Below are 21763 nucleotides of genomic sequence, written 5' to 3'. Positions count from 1 at the left end.
GTGAAAACTTATTCCAGAGCCCACACATAAAGATGTCTGGGTTTTCTCCTTGTGAATACAAAGCTCAGTAAACCAGATTTCCAAACCGTGCTTTACTTGTAAAATTAAACACTTTCAGTTTATGCAAACAGTTAATGGGAGAATCACATTAATAGCTTGTTCTATAAACATAAAACCACCCAGTCTGCTGCCTCTGCTCTCTCATCACAGAGAAGGAAAAGTTCAGCTTTTAGGGTTTTGAAAGTACTAGAATAACTCAAATATGTGATTTTTGTTTTTTGGATAGTTCAGTTTTTACAGTGACCTCTTTTTGCGGTGTTTGTGTTTGTCGTCTTCAGCAACCATTGGTTCGTCTCCGTGGTGGGGCCATCGTAGGCGAGGGGCGAGTGGAGGTGTTGAAAAATGGAGAGTGGGGCACCATATGTGATGACAAGTGGAGCCTGCTGTCTGCCACAGTGGTGTGTCGAGAGCTGGGCTTTGGTACAGCAAAGGAGGCTCTGTCTGGAGGTCGCCTTGGACAAGGTATACTGGTTTTATATCATTTATTTTTATTAAAAAAATACTGACAGATTGTTTTCATGCCTGCTCATTGATTGGGACTTCACAGTAGTGAAAGGTCTGAGAAAAGGAAACAAATGCATAAAATTATACCAGTAATGCAACCAATGAGGGAAGCAGAAGGACATGAAATGTGAGCTGCACGAACCAAGGAAAAAAAACAAAAAACGATGGGCTGATTACAAAGTAGACCTGAAAATAACCCATGACACCGAGCTCCAAACGACTTTACTCCTGGAACAAATGTCTGTGTATATTTCCTACATGGCACAGAATGGAAGGGCTTGACTGTGGAGCAAAACCACATATCCCAAACATTTCAGAGAAGTAATTCTAGCCTTTAAACTTTTCTGCTTATATCACCCTTTTGCAGCCAGAGGAACATGAACTCATAGACAAGGTTATAAAATCTGCCCTTAGTTTGCATGTTTGCATGTTTTCATGTCACAGTGGCATTTTGTCAGCTGTTTAGTGGTAATGCAAGAAACTAACCACAACACTGAAAAATGTAGTGCAATTACAACTGTACATGTTTATGTTGGGGATTCATCTCTTAAACAGGCCCACTAAATGTTGGCCCATTGCTCATTGTAGCTCCATTTATCTGCTTCACCAACACTTCACTAGCACAGCTAAAACAACAGTTCTGCTGTTTTAGCTGTTAAATTGGCCACTGGATCTTTGCTGGGTAGAAGGTTTGAATATGAAAAGAATACCATCACAATTTAAAGACCTGTGTGACATGATAATGATGCAGCCATAGCTGCTCAAACATACTGTTCAAACATAACTTTGAAATGTTTACAGAAGATACCTGAAAGGTTAAGCCACTCTATACTACGCCCCACACCCCAAAAAGTACAGAGTGCTTGTAAGATGAGGAAATATTATTTTTCCAGTAAATTACCAAGACATTAGGCTGTACTTAAAATTACTTATGAGTACATAGAATTACCTAAAATATAATTTGTCTCTTTTCCTGTAAAATCCATGAATTTAAGCAATACTTGAAATTGCTTATGCACGACCTAAAATTACTGATTCGCTTCTTAAAATTATTTACAGAATGCTTAAATTTAGCTACAGCAAAATTATTTCTTTGTTTCCGGTAAAAATCAGACTTGTTACCCCCTTATTCTAGTGTCCCTACCTTTTAAGTATTGGTAGGTAAATATAATTACAGCACATTGTAATTTCAATCAAAATAAATAAACAGATTAAAAGTGTTTTAACTAAAATGCATAGAAATGACATTTATTTACAGTGGAATGACACCCTTAGTTGCAGGCCATATTATGTCATATTATATTAAGTGTTACCAGTACATTTAATCAATCTTTGACAAAAAATATTGATTAGAAGTGCGTAACATTTTAAAATAGTATTGCAGCTATTGCATAATATGAGCTTTTAAAGAGTAAGTTCAATCAGATCTTTACTGCCTAAGTATTGATACAGTTTACTTGAACCAGATTGATCGCGCTACTGTACGGTGCAACATTGAGCTCCACTTTCTTTGGTAGCCAAGAGGTTAAACATTTTTGTGGCAGAAACCCTTCATACAGATATTAGATTAATATGAGTGCACTATGTTAATTGTTGATGTACACTTTACTTTTCTTATCCTGTTTAAAAATGGTGAAATAATGATTTTTTCATGTCGTACTTCTTGGAGTGGGCAAATATATTGAAATGTACACAGCAAAGTTTGTGATTCTTGTCTTTTGTTTTGTTTGGGTTTTTTTTCCACTGACTGCTCATTTTCAGTGGAGGCTTTTATTGTGAGCAGCTTCACTTTAAGGTTTTCATAACCTGCACGAGCTGCGTTATGCCACTGGCAGGTTTGGAAGTCAGCAGCACACGCCTAACAAAAATGTGGCACAAACACACTTCTAACTTAAACACGCAGCAGATATCTCACCAATGTTCAAGTGTATTAAACGCACAGCTTACTTGTTTTTCAGCATATAAGGTGGAAAAATCACATTTTCTCTAGTAGTGTGTGGATACCTGGCAACAAGAAGAACATTTCTTCAGAAAAGGCAGGGACATGCTGTACACTGCTGCACATTCCAGTCACGTTAGACGTGGAAAAATTTGAAACGAAGAGAAAGTAGCTTTTTCCATCAGGGTTTCTCATCACTGCCTTTAATGTTTCATGGAAAATAGAAGTCAGCCCAGATAGTAATTCTACACCATAAGACAAAGGGAAAATTGGAAATAAATATGTTATAGTTATAAAGGCATAACATACAAGTCAGACTTGAACAATTAATACTTTGTGTCTGTGGAGCAGACTGAGCTGATCTGCAGGTTAAGTGGCTTTACATTTGTGCTTACAGGGCCTCAGAAATCATCAGGCAATGTGATGTGTAGTTGCTGTTGTGGAACTGTTCTAGTTGTTGAGTTGTTTGATTTATTGATCCTCTTGTATGTATGACCTTCTGTTTCCATGCTTAGCTGACTTAGTCTTTCCTATTTAGCTCCGTGGTCTGCTTCTTTGTATGATTAGTTTGTAAAGGAACCCTGGGCATATGTGGGGTTTTTGCTTTTTTTTAACTTACTATTAGACTACACTCTCTAAACAAAAGTGACTGAAATAGAATTAAAACAAAAAGATTTGCAGATTTATTTTGGTTTTGGACCATTAGACCAGGTCTTGACAAGAATCTCTGTATATTTAAATTCATGCTTTCCTTAGTTCTGTCCAGTCTGAGCTGCTAAAAGCAGCAAATTCTTTGCTCTGCAAATTCTTTTAAAGGACTTCTGACACTTTTAGATGGACTGCTGCTGCTCCTGATGGGTTTTAGTGGTTCTAAAACTTCTTCCATACTTCATGGAAGAAAGAGGACAAACAGAAACTCTCTAACCCTCAGTGGTTTAAGTCATCATCAGTGAATATCTATTTTTTTGTTTCTTTAAAACGTTGTTCTTCCACGTCTTGCCTATCAGGAGATATTCTAACAGATGCTATTAACTGACTGTTTTTTACAAAAAGCCTTTTTTGCTTTTCTTCAAAACACGGGTTAAGGGTTTGACCAACACAGCATGTTGTGGAAGCTGTAGGGTTGTTGTCTTCACCGATGAAGCATTAGACCTCACAGTGTTACAATATCACTGTTTGGTAGAACATGATTATGTCCATCCATCCATTTTCTTCATTTTATTGTGTTATGTCACAGTAACAGCAGGGTCACAGAGAGGTCCAGTGTTTTTTTTGTTGTTGTTTTTTTTTTATTCCTCTTCTTGGATCGTGATGTGCTACCACGTTAAATTTGATCTATAATCACCCCAACGAGTTTTGGGCATACTCTGGGTCTCCTACTGCAATGCTTCAGCTTTCTCCTTTCTACAGCAAGGAGCAGCAGCTCTCCTCAAGATGTCTAAGCTCTTACACATACGTAAGGCCGAGCCCTGCCACCTATGTGTGTAACAATGTAATAAGTTTGCAGAAAAACTGGTGCCAATCCATGGAGAGATCACTGGTGCATCTCAGAGCCAACATAGACAGGCAACAGTTCAAACTCTTATACGATCCAATCAATCAAAACTGATCATTATGGATTTCAAAATCGTATTTGTTTTTCATATGTACCTATTTTCAGTGATTAATAGCAGGAAATTAACTCGGCATATCATTCTTTTCTTTCCCTTTTTTTGCCATAATTTTCAACTAACCTATATTTGACGACAGCATAATAAAACTGGAAATTCTGGTTTTAGTGTGCCACCACAATATTTTCAGTAACCCCCATATAGCCACCTCTACGAAATAATTCTAGAGGTGCCCCTGTAACCAGAGATAATGAGGGTTGGGACACAGAACAAGATCCTCAGATATTTAACCTTGCTGAGCTCTGAACCCCGACCCTATCTTTCCATGGCCAATTGTTCCATTGGAGAACAATGGACAATAATTAAACTAAACAACAATTAAAAATGTTTAATTCATTCAGTTTACAACAGGTGGACATAAAGTTCAGGACACACCTAGAAGACTGTAAAAAGCAAACAGGAAACATGATGGGTTACTAAGCTTATATTTTAAAATGCAATTTATTACACTATAAATTGCAATAGACTGAAAACCTTCTGCACCAGCTTCCTGATAGATGCTAATTCCTACTTCCTGTTTTTCCTGTTTTCTCCTAGTTTCTTGCCATAATGCTAAACTAATTAACTTTTGACTCTGACCTCATATTTAGCATGTAGGTGCCTCACTCTAGGAAAGAAAACATGTTTTTCTTTGAAGCTTTGAATTTTAGATTTTTTTTTTTATTACACCAGAATTGTGTTTTTTAATGATATGTAACAAGACCCAACATACAGATTTGTGTTCCCTCAGTCACCTTCAGTGGAATTCAAACTGAATCTGCTTCTTTGTGTGCATTTTTCAGGTATGGGCCCAGTGCATATGAATGAGGTGGAGTGTTCAGGATTTGAGAAGTCCATAACTGAGTGTTCGTTCAATAAGGAGGCTCTGGGTTGTAGCCATGAGGAGGATGCAGCCGTCAGATGTAATGTCCCAAAAATGGGCTTCCAGGAAAGGGTTGGTTTCCATTTCACTATAGCCAAATACTGGTTAACACAGCTGCTCTAGGAAATGAGTTCACAGTGCAACTCAGCAGTTCGTCCAGTAGACTAGAACTGGAGTTCCTGTATAACATAATAACATGAATACTTTAAGTGTTCTTTAGTTTGTGCTAACATGTGTTGCAATGCAATGCTTGACACACTGCAATTTTTACAATATGAAAACGTCATTTCTGAAAGTACGTAGATGTTTACCTGATACAACGCAGAGCTGATTAATCTCATTGTACAGAAATTGCCTCAAATTCAGCCAGAAAGTGTTTACAGGATGAACAGGAGTGAACCCAGGTTAAGTCATGACTTAGACCTCTGAGAGGAACATTACTACATACAAAAGTATGTATGAAGTGTACATGGTGCAGTAGAGGTGTACCAGTGAAATCTTGATTAAATCTGTATTCATTTTGCATTTAATGGCAACAAGCACTGTAAATGTGTCCCTTCCAAGAGCACTGATGATCATCAACAGTCCTGTGTTGTTTTTTTCCACACCCACAGCTGCGTCTGAGTGGAGGTCGTAACCCCTATGAAGGCCGTGTGGAGGTGCTGGTGGAGAGAAATGGCTCTCTGGTGTGGGGGACGGTGTGCAGCGAGGGCTGGAGAACCATGGAAGCCATGGTTGTCTGTAGACAGCTGGGTCTGGGCTTTGCCAGCAATGCTTTCCAGGTATGAGTCACAGCAGCCAGGGGGTGGGAATCAGTTTGCCTGGGTGTGTGAAAATCTTTAGATGTCTAAAATGTAAACCAACAAATTTTGTGTTCTTATAGCCAGACTGTACGAATCTGAGCACAACCTCTCCACAGATCTCCGTGGACTCTTCATCTTTAGCTTATAGTTTATAGAAAATGACCCAATAGACATTTTCCACAAAAAGCTAGTTAAAAGAGACAAAGCTATGTGAGTTTAGTTTGTTGGGCTGATTTCCTCAAAGTGGATGATTTCTTTGAAAGTGCTGCTTCATTTAAAGTCATGAATAGGTGCTGCATTTGTAATTCATTATTGAAAGTCCACTGTTATTCTCTTTAGAACTCTTCCTTTTTTAAACATGTTCAGTTGACCTGCTGTGCAGCAACTCAAAGCCTCTTGGTTATTCTAGTAGTTAATTGGATAGCATAAATCAGGCTGGTACAAATTTAACACAGTCTCTGCATTTCTGTTAATTAACACCACCAATAAATTCACAGATGTGTTTTACTTTCTTTTGAGTAAATGATAAGAAATTGCTGTATGTATAGGGCCTGTGAAATAAAGTGTATATATATACCCACATCCAAGGAACAAAGCTAACTCAGCAATAATGTATCGACAGAGCACTGAAAGCAGCTTCCAGCAAATAGCTTGTGGTGCCAGTGGAAAATGGGATACAAAATGTACTATGACACAAAGAAGAAACTTTCCACTTGTTTTAGGAGTCTTTTTTTTTTTTAAGAAGTTTGCTCTCTAGACAGCAGAGAGAACTAGAATACCTACAGCCAAATCATGAGTGTTTGGGCTTCCACAATCCAACAGCGCAGAAAAACTAAAAATTCTGCTTTTATTTTGTATGGACTGAAAGGTCCAGTACAGAAAAGGAACTGTCAGTTGTTAAATCACTGTTTGCATCAGTTGGCTGTCAGTGAACTTTGTTTGGTGTATATTATGATCAGAATTAGCTGTCGAGTCTGGAAACTCAGCTGTTAGGGTTATGTGACATAAATTCCTGAGACTTTTTAGTCATGTAGTAATTACATTTCATCTACATATATAATATTAAAGAGACTATAGGTTCATTGTTTTGTACATTCACAGTTCAATTCAATTCAATTTTATTTATATAATGCCAAATCACAACAGCAGTCACCTCAAGGCGCTTTATATTCTACAGTAGATCGTACAATAATACATACAGAGAAAAACCCAACAATCATATGACCCCCTATGAGCAAGCACTTTGGCGACAGTGGGAAGGAAAAACTCGCTTTTAACAGGAAGAAACCTCCAGCAGAACCAGGCTCAGGGAGGGGCGGGGCCATCAGCTGCTATTGGTTGGGGTGAGAGAAGGAAGACAGGATAAAGACATGCTGTGGAAGAGAGACAGGGATTAATAACAGATATGATTCAATGCAGAGAGGTCTATTAACACAAAGTGAGTGAGAAAGGTGACTGGAAAGGAAAAACTCAATGTGATAGGTTTGTAGCTTGAACCCATCCGCTGGAACGTTGAAGACAATATAATTACACTGCAAAGCAAGACACAAGTAGGCAAGCTTCTTCATGTTTCTCGTGCACGGGAGAGAACCGGACAGGCACCGTTCCTTCGCTTGACCCCAGTTGCTCTCGTCCGTTCTCCCGTACCACTGTTCTTTTATTGAGGTTACATGAATATGCATAAGTTCATTAACATATGACGTCTACATACACACAAAGAGTACCGTGTGTGTGTGTGTGTGTGTGTGTGTGTGTGTGTGTGTGGACTGCTGATCAAAGGGTCAAACATCCTTGGTCAGGAAGAGGGTAGCCTCCCCCTCACCCTAGATGGTTCATCCTAGATAACACGGTGAGGAAGTCCTGCAGTTCATCTAAACAAAGAGCACTTAGACTAGAACAGACGCAACTACGTTAATCCTACCATAAAACAATAAGACACGGTATGACCTCTCATGCTCCCAAAGTGCTGTCTAATACACACAACGTTTGCAGACTATCAAGGATCAAAACCTCTACCAATCTACAACTAATTACAAAACTCTAAGCATATATAAGTAAATATTTCTAAGCATAAATGACAATCAACAATACAAATCTAACACAATGCATCATGGGAATCCCCGGCAGCCTACATCTATTGCAGCATAACTAAGGGAGGATTCAGGGTCACCTGGTCCAGCCCTAACTATATGCTTTAACAAAAAGGAAAGTTTTAAGCCTAGTCTTGAAGGTAGAGATAGTGTCTGTCTCCCAAATCCAAACTGGAAGCTGGTTCCACAGAAGAGGGGCCTGAAAACTGACCTCAGTTTTATCTGAATTAAGAAGCAGAAAGTTAGCGGCCATCCAGGTCTTTATGTCTTTAAGACATTCCTGCAGTTTAACTAATTGATGTGTGTTATCTGGCTTCATAGATAGATAGAGCTGGGTGTCATCTGCATAGCAGTGAAAATGTATGCTATGTCTTCTAATGATGCTGCCTAGGGGAAGCATGTATAGTGTAAACCGAATTGGTCCTAGCACTGAACCCTGTGGAACTCCATAATTAACCTCAGTGTGTGAAGAGGACTCTCCATTTACATGCACAAATTGGATTCTATTAGATAGATATGATACAAACCAGTGCAGTGCAGTACCTGTAATACCTACAGCATGTTCTAATTGCTCTAATAGAATATTATGGTCAACAGTATCGAATGCTGCACTAAGGTCTAGCAGGACAAGCACAGAGATGAGTCGACTGTCAGAGGCCATAAGAAGATCATTTGTAACCTTCACTAAAGCTGTTTCTGTGCTGTGATGAGCTCTGAAACCTGACTGAAACTCTTCAAATAAACCACTCCTCTGCAGATGATCAGTTAGCTGTTTGACAACTACTCTTTCAAGGATTTTTGATATGAAAGGAAGGTTGGAGATTGGCCTATAATTAGCTAAGACTGCTGGGTCTAGAGATGCTTTTTGAGTAAAGGTTTAACTACAGCCAGCTTGAAGGCCTGTGGTACATAGCCGATCATTAGAGATAGGTTGATCATATTTAAGATCGAAGGATGAATTAACGGCAGGACTTCTTTGAGCAGTTTTGTAGGAATGGGGTCTAAAAGACATGTTGATGGTTTGGAGGAAGTACACTCAACAAAAATATAAACGCAACACCTTTGTTACTGCTCCCATTCCCCATGGGATGGACGTAGAGACCTGAAATTCATTCCAGATACACAATATAACCATCCCTCCCAAACAGTGGTCACAAATCAGTCCAAATGTGTGGTAGTGGGCACATCTGCTATATTGAGATAATCCATCCCACCTCACAGGTGTGCCACATCAGGATGCTGATCTGACATCATGAGTAGTGCACAGGTGTACCTCAGACTGCCCACAACAAAAGGCCACCCTGGAATGTGCAGTTTTTTGCGCTATTGGGGGTCTGGGGACCCAGAACCGGTCAGTATCTGGTGTGACCACCATTTGCCTCATGCAGTGCAACACATCGTCGCATGGAGTCTATCAGATTGTCAATTGTGGCCTGTGGAATGTTGGTCCACTCCACTTCAATGGCTGTGCGAGGTTGTTGGATATTCGTGGGAACTGGTACACGCTGTCGTATACGCCGGTCAAGCACATCCTGAACATGCTCAATGGGTGACATGTCCGGTGAGTATGCTGGCCATGCAAGAACTGGGACATTCTCAGCTGCCATCTGCCCTGAACAATGTGAACCATGATTCATCTGTGAAGCGTACACCTCTCCAACGTGCCAGACGCCATCGAATGTGAGCATTTGCCCACACAAGTCTGTTACGGCGACGAGCTGGAGTCAGGTCAAGACCCCGATGAGGACGACGGGCATGCAGTTGAGCGTCCCTGAGACGGTTTCTGACAGTTTGTGCAGAAATTGTTGTTGTTGTTCCAGCAGCTGTCTGGGTGGCTGGTCTCAGACGATCTTGGAGGTGAACCTGCTGGATGTGGTTACACGAGGTCTGCGGTTGTGAGGCCGGTTGGATGTGCTGCCATATTCTCTGAAACGCCTGTGGAGACGGCTTATGGTTGAGAAATGAACATTCAATGCACGGGCGACAGATCTGGTTGACATTCCTGCTGTCAGCATGCCAATTGCACGCTCCCTCGTTGCTTGTGGCATCTGTGGCATTTTGCTGTGAGACAAAACTGCACATTCCAGGGTGGCCTTTTGTTGTGGGCAGTCTGAGGTACACCTGTGCACTACTCATGATGTCAGATCAGCATCCTGATGTGGCACACCTGTGAGGTGGGATGGATTATCTCAATATAGCAGATGTGCCCACTACCACACATTTGGACTGATTTGTGACCACTGTTTGGGAGGGATGGTTATATTGTGTATCTGGAATGAATTTCAGGTCTCTACGTCCATCCCATGGGGAATGGGAGCAGTAACAAAGGTGTTGCGTTTATATTTTTGTTGAGTGTAATTATTGAAGTTAACTCAGAAAGATCAATTGGAGAAAAAGAGTCTAACTTAACATCAATGGTACTTTTAGTACAATTGATGGGATGGTTATTGGTAATTTTTTCTCTAATGATTAAAAAAAAATTTGTGAAGAAGTTCATGAAGTCATTACTAGTTAACGTTAAAGGGATGGTTGGCTCAAAAGAGCTCTGACTTTTTGTCAGCCTGGCTACAGTGCTGAAGAGAAACCTGGGGTTGTTCTTATTTTGTTCTCAGGAAATGATCAGACAGGAGAGGGTTTTCAGGAAACACTGTTAAATGTTCAGTTTCTATGCCATGTCTCATGTTTCATTCTAAATACACATGTGACAAATCAGCTAGCTGATAGCTTCTGCACAAATGTTAAGGCTAACTGTTTACCGGCTTTTACTAGCATGTATCTATCCTTCCAGGGTGGGAGTTATAGGAAGAGTAGTCTATATGTAGACAATACAAAATAAGTTTATAAAATTAAAATTTGGGCTATGAGTAGGTTTGAATGTTGTGCTGTTCATTTTAAATTGTAGTTGTATTTTTATTTTTATGGTTCAACAATCCAAATGACTGTAATTACAAGTAATTTTCACTCCAAGCAGAAGACTGGAACAACACTAATTAATAAATAAATTTGTTTGCTTCCAATCGAAACTTTAAGCTTCATTATCATTTCAACTGTTGAAAAAATATGAATATTTCTTGTTTTTTATCTGGTCAACTTCAGGGCTGCACATTGTCTGCTAATTTGAAAATGGAAAATCTTTTTAACAATTTGAGGCTATTGCATTTCTTTTTTAAATTTTAGGTATTTATGCATTTTAAATTTGTATTTTTTTTTATTTGACTGTGCAAAAATATTTGACTTAATTTATTTTTTCATTTTGATAAAAAAAAAAAATAGATTAAATATATCAGCTACATACTTCCATGCATGCCACTGTCCGGTGGCTCTGTGTATATGCACAGCCTTCTATTTTTTTTTAATAAACACAGACACATGTAAGACGTTAGGAGTGAGAGGCCTGGGTGTGAACTGGGGGGCGGCCCAAAACACTGTTTACAGTGCAGCAGGGTAATAGTAGGAGCAGATAAGGAGGCTGAGGGGCTTTGTGCTAACAGCTTTATGAAAGTGTTTGCACAGCCATGAAATGAAGAGCGTATGATTATAAGGTGTTTGCCTTCCGGCAGGAGTTTGAAGGACTCTCAGCTGTAACAGGAATCCATTTACTGTATTACATGCTGTGCAGCTTTTTTCATCATCTGTCAGTGTAACGATACATTAGAGATACATAAGAGCTCATAAGACAGAGCTTTAACTTTTAAGTTGCGCTTTTTGACAAAAAACAGACAAACAGGTAATAAAACGCTACAATATGGAAAATCATCACAAACTAAACCAAGAGCAAGCAATTATTTTGGCTGCAGAAAAAGCCAAATCCATAACTGGCTGAAGACATTGAGGTTAACAGAGACTGACACAAGGGACTGAGGGGAAGTCAACACTATATAGACACAGAAGGGCAGTCAGGGGAAGTGGACACAGCTAGTGAAAACAAGACACAGCAGTGGACACTTTATTCAATGAGACAGGAGGGGAAGTAAAACCAAATGTGAGACACTAAAAATAAGTAAGTACTAAAGTAAAACAGAACTTGAAAAATAATAACTAAATGAGAAACGTAAAGACATTATTAAACATTTTCTGATGTGTATCAGTCCCCTAGGATTAGTTCATTCATAACCAGAACCTGAAAGTCCACAAGCAACTAAACCTGCAGTGTTGTTTTCTGTGATAATTGAAGTATAACCCCTCCCAGGCTAGGGTAAGGGTTTTCTTTTTCAGAATGACTTGGATTAACTAAATTTGATTACTTAAAAGTACATTTTTGCTTTTGAAAACTGTTGGGCAAATGTCACATTTTCTCATTGTTCTGAGTATTGGTCAATTTAGTGAGTGCTGTCAAATAAATCATTTTTATGCTGCCAAAGAAAAACTACTAGTTGTAGTCAATCATGATCAATAACAAGAGGCCCTGGCCTTATATACTCCAAAATCAACTCAAATGTGTGCGTTGTTTCTTCTTTTTCAGAGTCAGTACAGATGTACACTATAAATCATTCCAACCTGGGCAGGGGAGAAAAAAAATTAAAAGAAATCATTAAAAGCCCCAAATTATCATGATAATTATGCCCATGAAAACTTCTGCTCCAGGTTACATTTAAGATCTTTAGCCTGCACTTACCCGCTCGAACTCTCTGGTCCTCCCATCGGATGCTTTTACTGGTCCCACGCTCCCAATTAAAATCTAAAGGATACAGGGATACTTTCTCTGTCATTGCTCCGAGTCTTTTATAAAGTCCTCCTTCTCTTTGGAAATCTTCAAATCGAACTTCAAGACCTTCCTATTTTCACAGGCTTTCAGATCACTTTGAAACCTGGTCTGTTCTGTCTTAGTTATCTTGTTTGTTTTTTGTAAATATATGTAGGTATGTGTACATGTATGCTTGTATAGGTATTTGTATATAAGTGTATGGATGTTTATATAGATTTCTTTCATCTTCATTTATTTTTGATATTTTAACTACATCGTACCTCTGTTCAACACTTTGGATGACACTTAATGTCTTTTAAACGTTCTATACAAAAAAGCTGACTTGACTTGAAAGCTGACGAGGAGTTAAATGCATTCCTGCTGCAGGGGATTCAGCAGCATTAACATGTCATAGGGACAGCCCACCAAGTTAGGAGGGTTTTTATAAAATACAATGCACTATATACATACATACTATATACTGTACTATATATGGAGAGGTTGTGGCTGCTACATCTGATCTGTAAACTGTGCTTTTTCCACAGGAGACCTGGTACTGGTCGGGTGAGGTGAGCGCTGATGCTGTGGTGATGAGTGGCGTTCGGTGCTCTGGAACTGAGATGTCTCTGTCCCACTGCCTGCACCATGGAGCCCACCTCAGCTGCCCCAAAGGAGGCGGCCGCTACGCTGCCGGGGTCTCCTGCTCTGAGAGTAAGACAGTGAAATGAGCAGTGTGCTGAAAAGTCATATTATGTTATCTGTGTAAAATTTGCCTCAACAAAGCCTGATCATGAAGGAATAAATAAATTGGCCTTTCCACTTTTAAACCTACTTTGACTGGAGCCTTGAAAATCTTTTACTCCTTCAATCTGCACATTCAGTTTTAATTCAACAAATGTAAATAAGTTTGACGTAGAGCTGCTAGAACAATTTCTGTATGTCCCTAAAAATGTTTCAGCAGCATGTATTTTTCACTTCTATCTATAGCGGCACCAGACCTGGTGCTGAACCCTCAGGTGGTGGAGCAGACCACCTACATGGAGGATCGGCCCATGTTCATGCTGCAGTGTGCATATGAGGAAAACTGCCTGTCCTCCACATCCAGCGAGGTTCCTGCCAACACCTACCGCCGCCTGCTGCGCTTCTCCTCCCAGATACACAACAATGGCCAGTCCGACTTCCGACCCAAAGCTGACAAGCACTCGTGGGTGTGGCATGACTGTCACAGGTCAGTGAAAGTACAAGCACTGTTTTGGAGGTTTGATACTAGATTTTATCAAGTGATCGCATTCTTGATCACTAACCCCGGGCAATCGGAATATGTTTTTTTTTTTTTGTTTGTTTTGATCAAATTGTTCTTCCATGTCTTGAAAGAACAATTCATTTCAACATCTGTTTTCCCAAAAGGTGCATTTTTGCTTTCTCCAAGATGCAGGGTTAGTGTCAGGAATTACCACCTGTGATGACTAAGACCTCAGAGGGTTCATGCTGATGGCTGTCAGACCTTTTCTCGTTACAAGCACTGGATTTATACACCTACTAAATCCCCTTTAGAAACATAAATTACACCTTCATTAAAAACTACAAGCAAAAAGTCAGTGGACTGTTGGCAGCCTTCAGCTTTCAGTATATCAGGACGGTCAGAATCACTGAAAGAAATGACTCTTTCTAAGGGACATGCTGTTTTTACAGGTGCTATTTAGTTGAGATGCTTTTTTAAAAATGTATTTATTTATTATTTAAAGAACGCCGGTGCCCTTGAGACTAGAGCTAAAATGACAACAAGTGTCTTCTTTTAAAGGCTAAAGTATGTTCCCGTCTTTGTGTGTAGGCATTATCATAGCATGGAGGTGTTCACCATCTATGACCTATTCAGCCTGAATGGAACCAAAGTGGCTGAAGGACACAAAGCAAGTTTCTGCCTGGAGGACTCAGAGTGTGATGAAGGTAAGATCTGAAAAAGGAATTCAGTTATGGAAGGAAATAAATTTTTCACTTTTGAAACATGTGGCAGAAAACTAATTCTTATATGTTCAGTAATGGACTTTTAAAGCTCCTTTAAACAATATGGTTACTGAAAAGGGTGACTTAACACTGTCTAAGGTGAAAAGGTTGACTTTTAATTTCAGAATTATTAAGCAGCTCCACAGTTCTCCAAGATGTAAGGAGCTTTTCCAGGATCTTTCAGTTTTTCAGCAGGAATTTTAAAATTGAACCCATATATTTGAGGTTGCCTGATTTAGTTCAATTCAATTAAATAAAATCCAGTACACTTTTATTTATATTACGCCAATTCAGATTAACAGTCATCTCGAGACCCTTTATAACTTACAATAGTAGAATGAAACTCCAACAATCTCACAGCCCCCTGCAAGCACGTGGTGACAATGGGGAGGAAAAACTCCCTTTTAACAGGAAGAAACCTCTGGGAATATGAAAGAGAAGAGAGCAGAGCAAAACAGGATAAAAGGCAAGGAGAGAAAGCCAGAGTTTAATAATAGATAATGATTAAAGAGGGGTGCATAGTAATAGTGTGTAAAGACAGAGGGAAACTAGATGAGTTTCAGTTTGTCAATGCCCGATAAGCAATGACAAATATTATTATATTTTGTTATTGCAGGTATTGAAAAGAGGTATGAATGTGCCAACTTTGGAGACCAGGGTATTACTGTGGGTTGCTGGGATACCTACAGGCATGACATCGACTGCCAGTGGGTCGACATTACTGATCTGAAACCCGGGGATTACATTTTCCAGGTGATGTTTCTCGCCTTTAGCTCTTTTGCTAGAGAACCAACAGTTCAGCAAGATTCAGCTGTTCATACAATGGCTTCAAACTGCAGCTATAGCGTCTCATTCATGCCCTCCCTCTTGCAGATTATAATTAATCCAAACTACGAAGTGCCAGAGTCGGACTACACCAATAACTTCACGAAATGCAGATGTCGATATGATGGCCATCGTGTGTGGATGTACAGCTGCCATAATGGTAAGATGATAAGGCTATATCTGCTCTTTGTCGTTTGGTAAAGTGTTTACTACACTTACTTTTTAACCAACTAACTAAACTTGTTAAACAGTTTCAGATTTTAATCTTTCATTAATGAGTTGCCCTGCTATTTCACATGAATGCTAATGAGTACCCTGTGAGCTTCTTTTTATTTATTTTTTCAATTTCCTATGCTTGACAATTAGAGTGAGTGATTCTACAAGTGTAAAACAAGGACAAAATGTGTAGGTGGTAACTGTCTGTCTCTGCTGCTGAACTTCTAGGTGGCTCATTAAGCAGTGAAACGGAACAGACATTCCCGGGCCTCCACAGCAACCAGGTGACCCACAGGTAAAGACAGAGCAGAGGAGTGGAGTTAACTGGCCTATGCTTTCAGCAGAAAGACCAGCTGAAGCCAACCAACCACTACACATCTCATCTACGTGGATTCCTCTGACCAGCCATGCCCTGGTCAAAGCATCTGTTTTTACGCTCGCCTCATCCATGAGGCAGTCGCTTTCTTTGACCCTCTCCCCTCCCGTTTCCCTCCGGCAGACAGAATATTTGATTCCCCCTTCTGTCCGTGCAGCGGCAGCTACTTTAACAACACTTCCAACCTCTCTGGTTAAGAGCAAGAGAACGGTGAAACTCTCTGTACGCCCTGTGACAGAGAGAACTTGTTTTTACAGACCTGCAGGTTAGTGGCAGGTGTATTACACAAGGCGAAGTATCGAGGAATGTCATTACGAGTCTGCCTACTTTGAAATGCAGCTTTTTAAAAGAACCCTGCTGCACTTCTTTTGTGTGTATGTCTGTGTGTGTTTTTCCCCGAAACTCTCCCTGAAGAGTTTGGTTTGTCTGTGCCAGGTCGCCTGAAGATTGACAGGAATCATCAATAGCAAACACAGCAGCCTGTGTGTGGAAATGCAGGCTATTTTTCATTCCATTCATTTTTTTTAGCAGTTTCAGAAATGTTTTTTACATGCTGAAGCCCAGATAACTAAGCTTCCTATTGCAAATGTTATTTAAGCGTCACATCTTCAGTGAGGAATTTTTTTCAAATTAAGCTGTGGCAGAAGCAATTTCTGCAAAGCAAAACAGCCCGTTCATCACCAATTACAAGTGCTAATTGCCTGGTTCGGCTGGAAAACTAATCTACCATGGCTGAAACGTGACGTATTAAAGTGCCTTAAAGTGCCCAAAGCCATTTTAGCTCTGCACACTGCACTGACAAGATTGTGGTCACATTTCATAGAAGAGTAGCACTAAAAGTCTCTGAAGAAGCTGATCATATAAAAGTATGTTGAAAGAAATATAGAAAGGAATATTATATTTCCTATTTACAGCAAGCAATAATTACTTCTAATAGGGGCTTTTGATTTAGTATGCCTGCCAACATTACCTTATGCTGGGCTAAAGCTGGGCAGACACTGTACGATTTTGTCAGTCGCGCGATTCAGCTCCTGCTCAAACTGTGCGATTGACTCGCAGGGGTTAGAAGTTCATAGGTCACGATGCAGGGTCTCACACTATACGGCCTGATGCTCTGATGCGACCTGAGTGCTCACACTGTGCATCCATAAAAATGAAGGTTAACAGAAAATCTGTCGCTCAGTCTCCCTCTCTGTCTTTCACTCACACAGACACGCACACCACCACCATCAACTTTGCTAAATTGCTAATGAAAAACACTGATCGGGCAGCTGTGATCGGGCAGCTGTGATTGAGCAGCAATGTCCATCCAACTATTTTCACGGTTGTTGTGTTGTGATCGTGATAATTTTGTGAGGCCACATCGAAAAGGCTCGGATGAGCTTTCCAAAGTTCTACAAGTGCCTCCATCGCTTGTGTCCAGATCACACGCTGCACTCACTGCTGCGCTGCTCCGTCTTTTTCACCGAAATTTGTGTTTGCGCGTGCGCAGTGTGAGAAGCTGCGGTGTTTGAAATCCTCACGACCAAGCGATTGATGATCGGGAGCTGGTCGTGAGGTGTTAATCGCTTGTCGTTACCCCACGTATACTACACGATGCACGACGCACGATGAAGGCCAAAATCAGTCGCACGACTGAAAAATCGGCTCAAAATGGGCCAAAAATCGCACAGTGTCTGCCCAGCTTAAAGATCCTCTGATCAGCTTGTTATGCTGCCCTCTAGTGGTTTACAATTTCCAGGTTGCTGAAGTGTTGCAAACGTGTACTGCAGTCAGTACACATTTATATTACTATGAGGTGCAGGTTATACAGTAAGTTAAAACATAAGAACCCACAAACTGTCGAAAAAAATGTTCTAAAGTGAAACAAACACAGTTAAAAAAAACTCTTTAAAATCTAATCCTTTTAATTATTTTTATTGTAAACCTTCAGTGTTACTATTATTATGTGCCTCAGTCACACAGGTCTAGAGACCCCCTGGCAACCTCAAGGAGTAAGGAAAAATATGCATTCATCAACCAGTAGGCAAGTGGTTACTGGAGGTTGCTAGCTGTCACTGAATGTTATTGGCTGCAAATATTGGCTACAGTAAACCTACTTTTGATTTGGCTGAGATGCCGATTTAGTGCAAACACTGGTGACCTAACCACTCTGCATTAGTGAAACTTCAAAAAGTCCATTGCAGAACCACAGGGAGGCTGTTGGTCAGCAAAAAAGTTCCACCTTACAACTGAAACCAACATGTTTCAACTTCTACGTTTACTTTAAAGGTAAACAGTCTCCATTTCTGGTTGGTGTCACGGTTTTCACAGCTTCACTACAACTTATAGAGTAGTTTGTAAATTTTTCCAAACAAGTCGCTGATTTCCATGCTAACTACTGCTGACTGTGACAACCTGCTAGTGAGCAAAGCAATAGCAAGGAAGTTTTCAGTGTAGCACTGTATACTTTTTTTGCAACCAATTTCACGCTAGCAACATCCAGTAACCATACACCAACTGGCTGTGGAATACACACTTTTTGCTAGCATGTATGCTAGCAAAAAGTCACTGATTGGTCTCTAGGTCTGCATAAATTGGTCTTAAGCATTCAATTTCACAGCAACTACCAGCAAATACTTGCAATCATTTGGGGAGTAAATACAAACAGGTGTCTACACCTGTGGGATTGGGGTCTTATGTAACCAGTGAAATAATTTTAACTGCATCACGTTCTAGCTGCATCAGCTAAATCAAACACATACCATTTTCAAGCTATTATGATGATGCATTGACTGAGCAGTGAAGAACTGCTTGTCAAACATACAGGAAGCTCCCAATTGGTTTAGCTAATAAGCTTTTAATATATAGACCTTTGTTGACGCTTCACATGATAGTTTGCAAATATTTAAGAGACAGGCATTATGTGGTATAAATGTGTCTTGTTTGACTTTATAATCCTGTTAGCAACAGAGATGTGCTAAATGTTGGTTTAAAAGTACAAGTTTCTTTCCAAGTTACACCTATAAGTTGTTGTTGTTGTTTTTTTTTTCAGAAAAACATGATATAGTAGAAACACAAATCCATGTCATTGGTCCTGTTATGTTATCAGTGTTCTGTTGTAAGCTAGTGTAAATGGATTGCTTCCTGTCGTTAGCTTGTATCTGCAGGTACCATGCATCGGATGTTTTCCCTTCAATTCAAAAACTATCAGCTGCAAATTCAAATATCACAATAAAAAGTACTTTAAGACATTTGATTTTATATTTAACTCCAGTGTGGCTTTTAGGCTTCCAGTCAGTGGGACTCTTTTAACATGAGGATCACAGGACTGCTCTACAGTAACATGCTGTCAAATTTTGTCTTGCTGCTTTACATGCTGGCTTCATAAGGCAACAGAAGACCTGATCTCCATCCTGTGGCACCACAGATCCTCTAACAACAAATAGAGAATGCATTCCTCCCTGTTTGTCTGTTCCAGATATGTTTTTTTCTCTTTTATTCTTTTGTACAACAATGTGTGAATCCAGTGTTATTTTAATGGTGCTATCAAACTGGTCCTCTGTTTTCTGAGGACACTTTACATGTTGAACAGCCACATGTATATATGTATACTAATAGTATACTTGAACTGAGCATACACAACCATTTGTAATTGTGTTTTCTTATTAATGACCTTGTTACCCCCTTGCTAATGTAATCCTCTTGGTTTTTAAACTGCTGATATCTGGTGTTTTTAGACCAATGTCTGATTGTGGAATACTCTTCCTGTCACGGTGGGATATCGAGTTTTTAGTGCTGTCTTGCTGTTCAGTTCCAAAGCCAAGTATCAGGAAAGTTTGTGACTTTGAACCACAGACTGGACTGTCTGCTAAAATCAGCTGTCTTTGGCAGCATTCACCCTGCATAAGATGGACTTTTTTCCTGTTCTGTGTCATTTCGCTCAGACGTGATTCACATTTCAGCTTTGATTTTTAGTACATTTGCAATAACCTTATATTTTTTCCTTTATTGTTGTGAGTTGTTGGGTGTAGAGTCAATTAAATTTACAACACAATAAACTGTAAAAGTGTGTGGATAATTTGTGGACAGACTGCACATTTTGGCTTAAATATTTCCATTTATAAGACGTTAGTGAGCCTCGCTTGGATAATGGCTATAAGCTACACTTGCAAGACTAACTCCTGATTTTGTAGTCGTAGACAGCATAAAAGATCGGTGTAGCTTCTGGGTATGAAAAATAAAACTGCATTCTATCTGAAGGCTCCCAGATGGCAATAGCTGTGGTAGCAAAACCACTTAGAGTAATTTTAGACGTATATGGGAAAACATCTTGATGCATTCTCAATCATCCAGGTAAAGTAAATCTCCAAAGGTTGATTCTGTTCATCTGGACGTAGCGTTTTGTGGGAGAAACGTTTCGTCACTCATCCAAGTGACTTCTTCAGTCTCAGCTGACTGCAGGTTTCCCCAATACTATAAACAGTACATTTGCATAATGACTGAAACCAGCCCACTGAAGGAACAATGGGCTGGGAGGTCAGTTCCTTCATCATGATTATGCAAATTCTAATGACCATTGATCAATGACCACTGACTCTTTATAAGATTGGAGAAACCTGCAGTCAACTGAGACTGAAGAAGTCACTTGGATGAGTGACGAAACGTTTCTCCCACTGAAAACGCTACGTCCAGATGAACAGAATCAACCTTTGGAGATATTTGGGAAAACAACTTTCTGATTTGACCCAGATCTGTTAACTCTTTCTGAGTTTATGGGCTCAATTAAAACGTTATCTATTTTGTAGATCTTCGTCATATTATCTTGCAAAATGGAGACTTATTAGCTAACGACCTGTCAATCACAAGTTGTTGTGAGAGTCGGACCAAACCTTCTTTGTCGCATCTGCTTTTTCTAACCATGATGGCAATGGCAGAAACGTTAGTTCCCAGAATTTAAAAGGGGCCTTCAGAGACCAGTGGGTGACATAAAGGTAGCTAGGGTAGGTATAGTAAGATTACTTATTGTAAGATAACTTTAGATTAGTTGCTAAAGGGTTAAATAACTAAACATTTGTAAGTGTTGTGAAGGTACCTTCAAATTTTTAATTTTCCCAATTTAGCTATAGTTTAAAAAGTTTAAAATAAAAATATATAGTTTAGGACTGGACTTAACCCATGTCTGGGGAATCAACCTGTGGGTTTCAAGGAAAAGACAGCACAACCACAAGAGCTTCCTGGTTCTTGGTATTGATTCTCGTGAACTATTGGAGAGATTAACATGATTTTTCCAAAGACATTACCTCATTTGATGTTTTGATTATTGCAGTGCAGAGAGCTGCTTGACATATACTAAACTGCTACTTTATGAGCTCTACTTCTTTAACTGTGTGCTATTGCAAATATATAATCAGCCAATAAAATGGCAGCAATTTATGCATAACATGATCAAGAAAACCTGCTGAAGTTCAAACCAAGCGACAGAATGGGAAACAAGGTGATATAAGGCACACTGAACGGGGCATTGTTGTTTGTTCCACTCTCAGCCAAAAACAAGAAAAGTGAGGCAGCAATTTACACTGGCTCACCAAAATTGGACGGCAGAAGATTGAAAATATGTTTCCTGCTCTGATGAGCCTCTATTTCTGCTGCAACACTGAGATGGCAGGGTCCAAATCTGGTGTAAACAGCATGGATACATCCTGCCTTGTATCAGTGGTCCAGTCTGCTAGTAGAGGTGTAATGGTTGGA

The 21763-nt window shown here is 39.7% G+C and overlaps 1 protein-coding gene across 1 annotated transcript in view; it reads left to right on the top strand.

Annotated features, from left to right (window-relative positions):
• Nucleotides 1-20085, top strand: part of LOC146696505 (lysyl oxidase homolog 2B-like) — a 48197-nt gene extending 28112 nt beyond the window's left edge. The window contains exons 6-14 of the mRNA XM_085474623.1: nt 339-522; nt 4956-5107; nt 5650-5817; nt 13158-13323; nt 13600-13840; nt 14444-14559; nt 15233-15369; nt 15490-15601; nt 15886-20085. Coding sequence (XP_085330749.1) covers nt 339-522; nt 4956-5107; nt 5650-5817; nt 13158-13323; nt 13600-13840; nt 14444-14559; nt 15233-15369; nt 15490-15601; nt 15886-15956 — 1347 coding nt within the window. The 3' untranslated portion in view covers nt 15957-20085. The remainder of the gene's footprint in view (nt 1-338; nt 523-4955; nt 5108-5649; nt 5818-13157; nt 13324-13599; nt 13841-14443; nt 14560-15232; nt 15370-15489; nt 15602-15885) is intronic.
• The last annotated feature ends 1678 nt before the right edge of the window (nt 20086-21763 follow it).

The sequence above is a fragment of the Copadichromis virginalis genome, linkage group LG12 (assembly GCF_057382275.1).
Source record: "Copadichromis virginalis isolate Kocher_CV1m ecotype Utaka linkage group LG12, C_Virginalis_male_GT1.1, whole genome shotgun sequence".
Taxonomy (NCBI): Eukaryota; Metazoa; Chordata; class Actinopteri; order Cichliformes; family Cichlidae; genus Copadichromis; species Copadichromis virginalis.
This window is presented reverse-complemented; position numbering and strand designations above follow the sequence as displayed.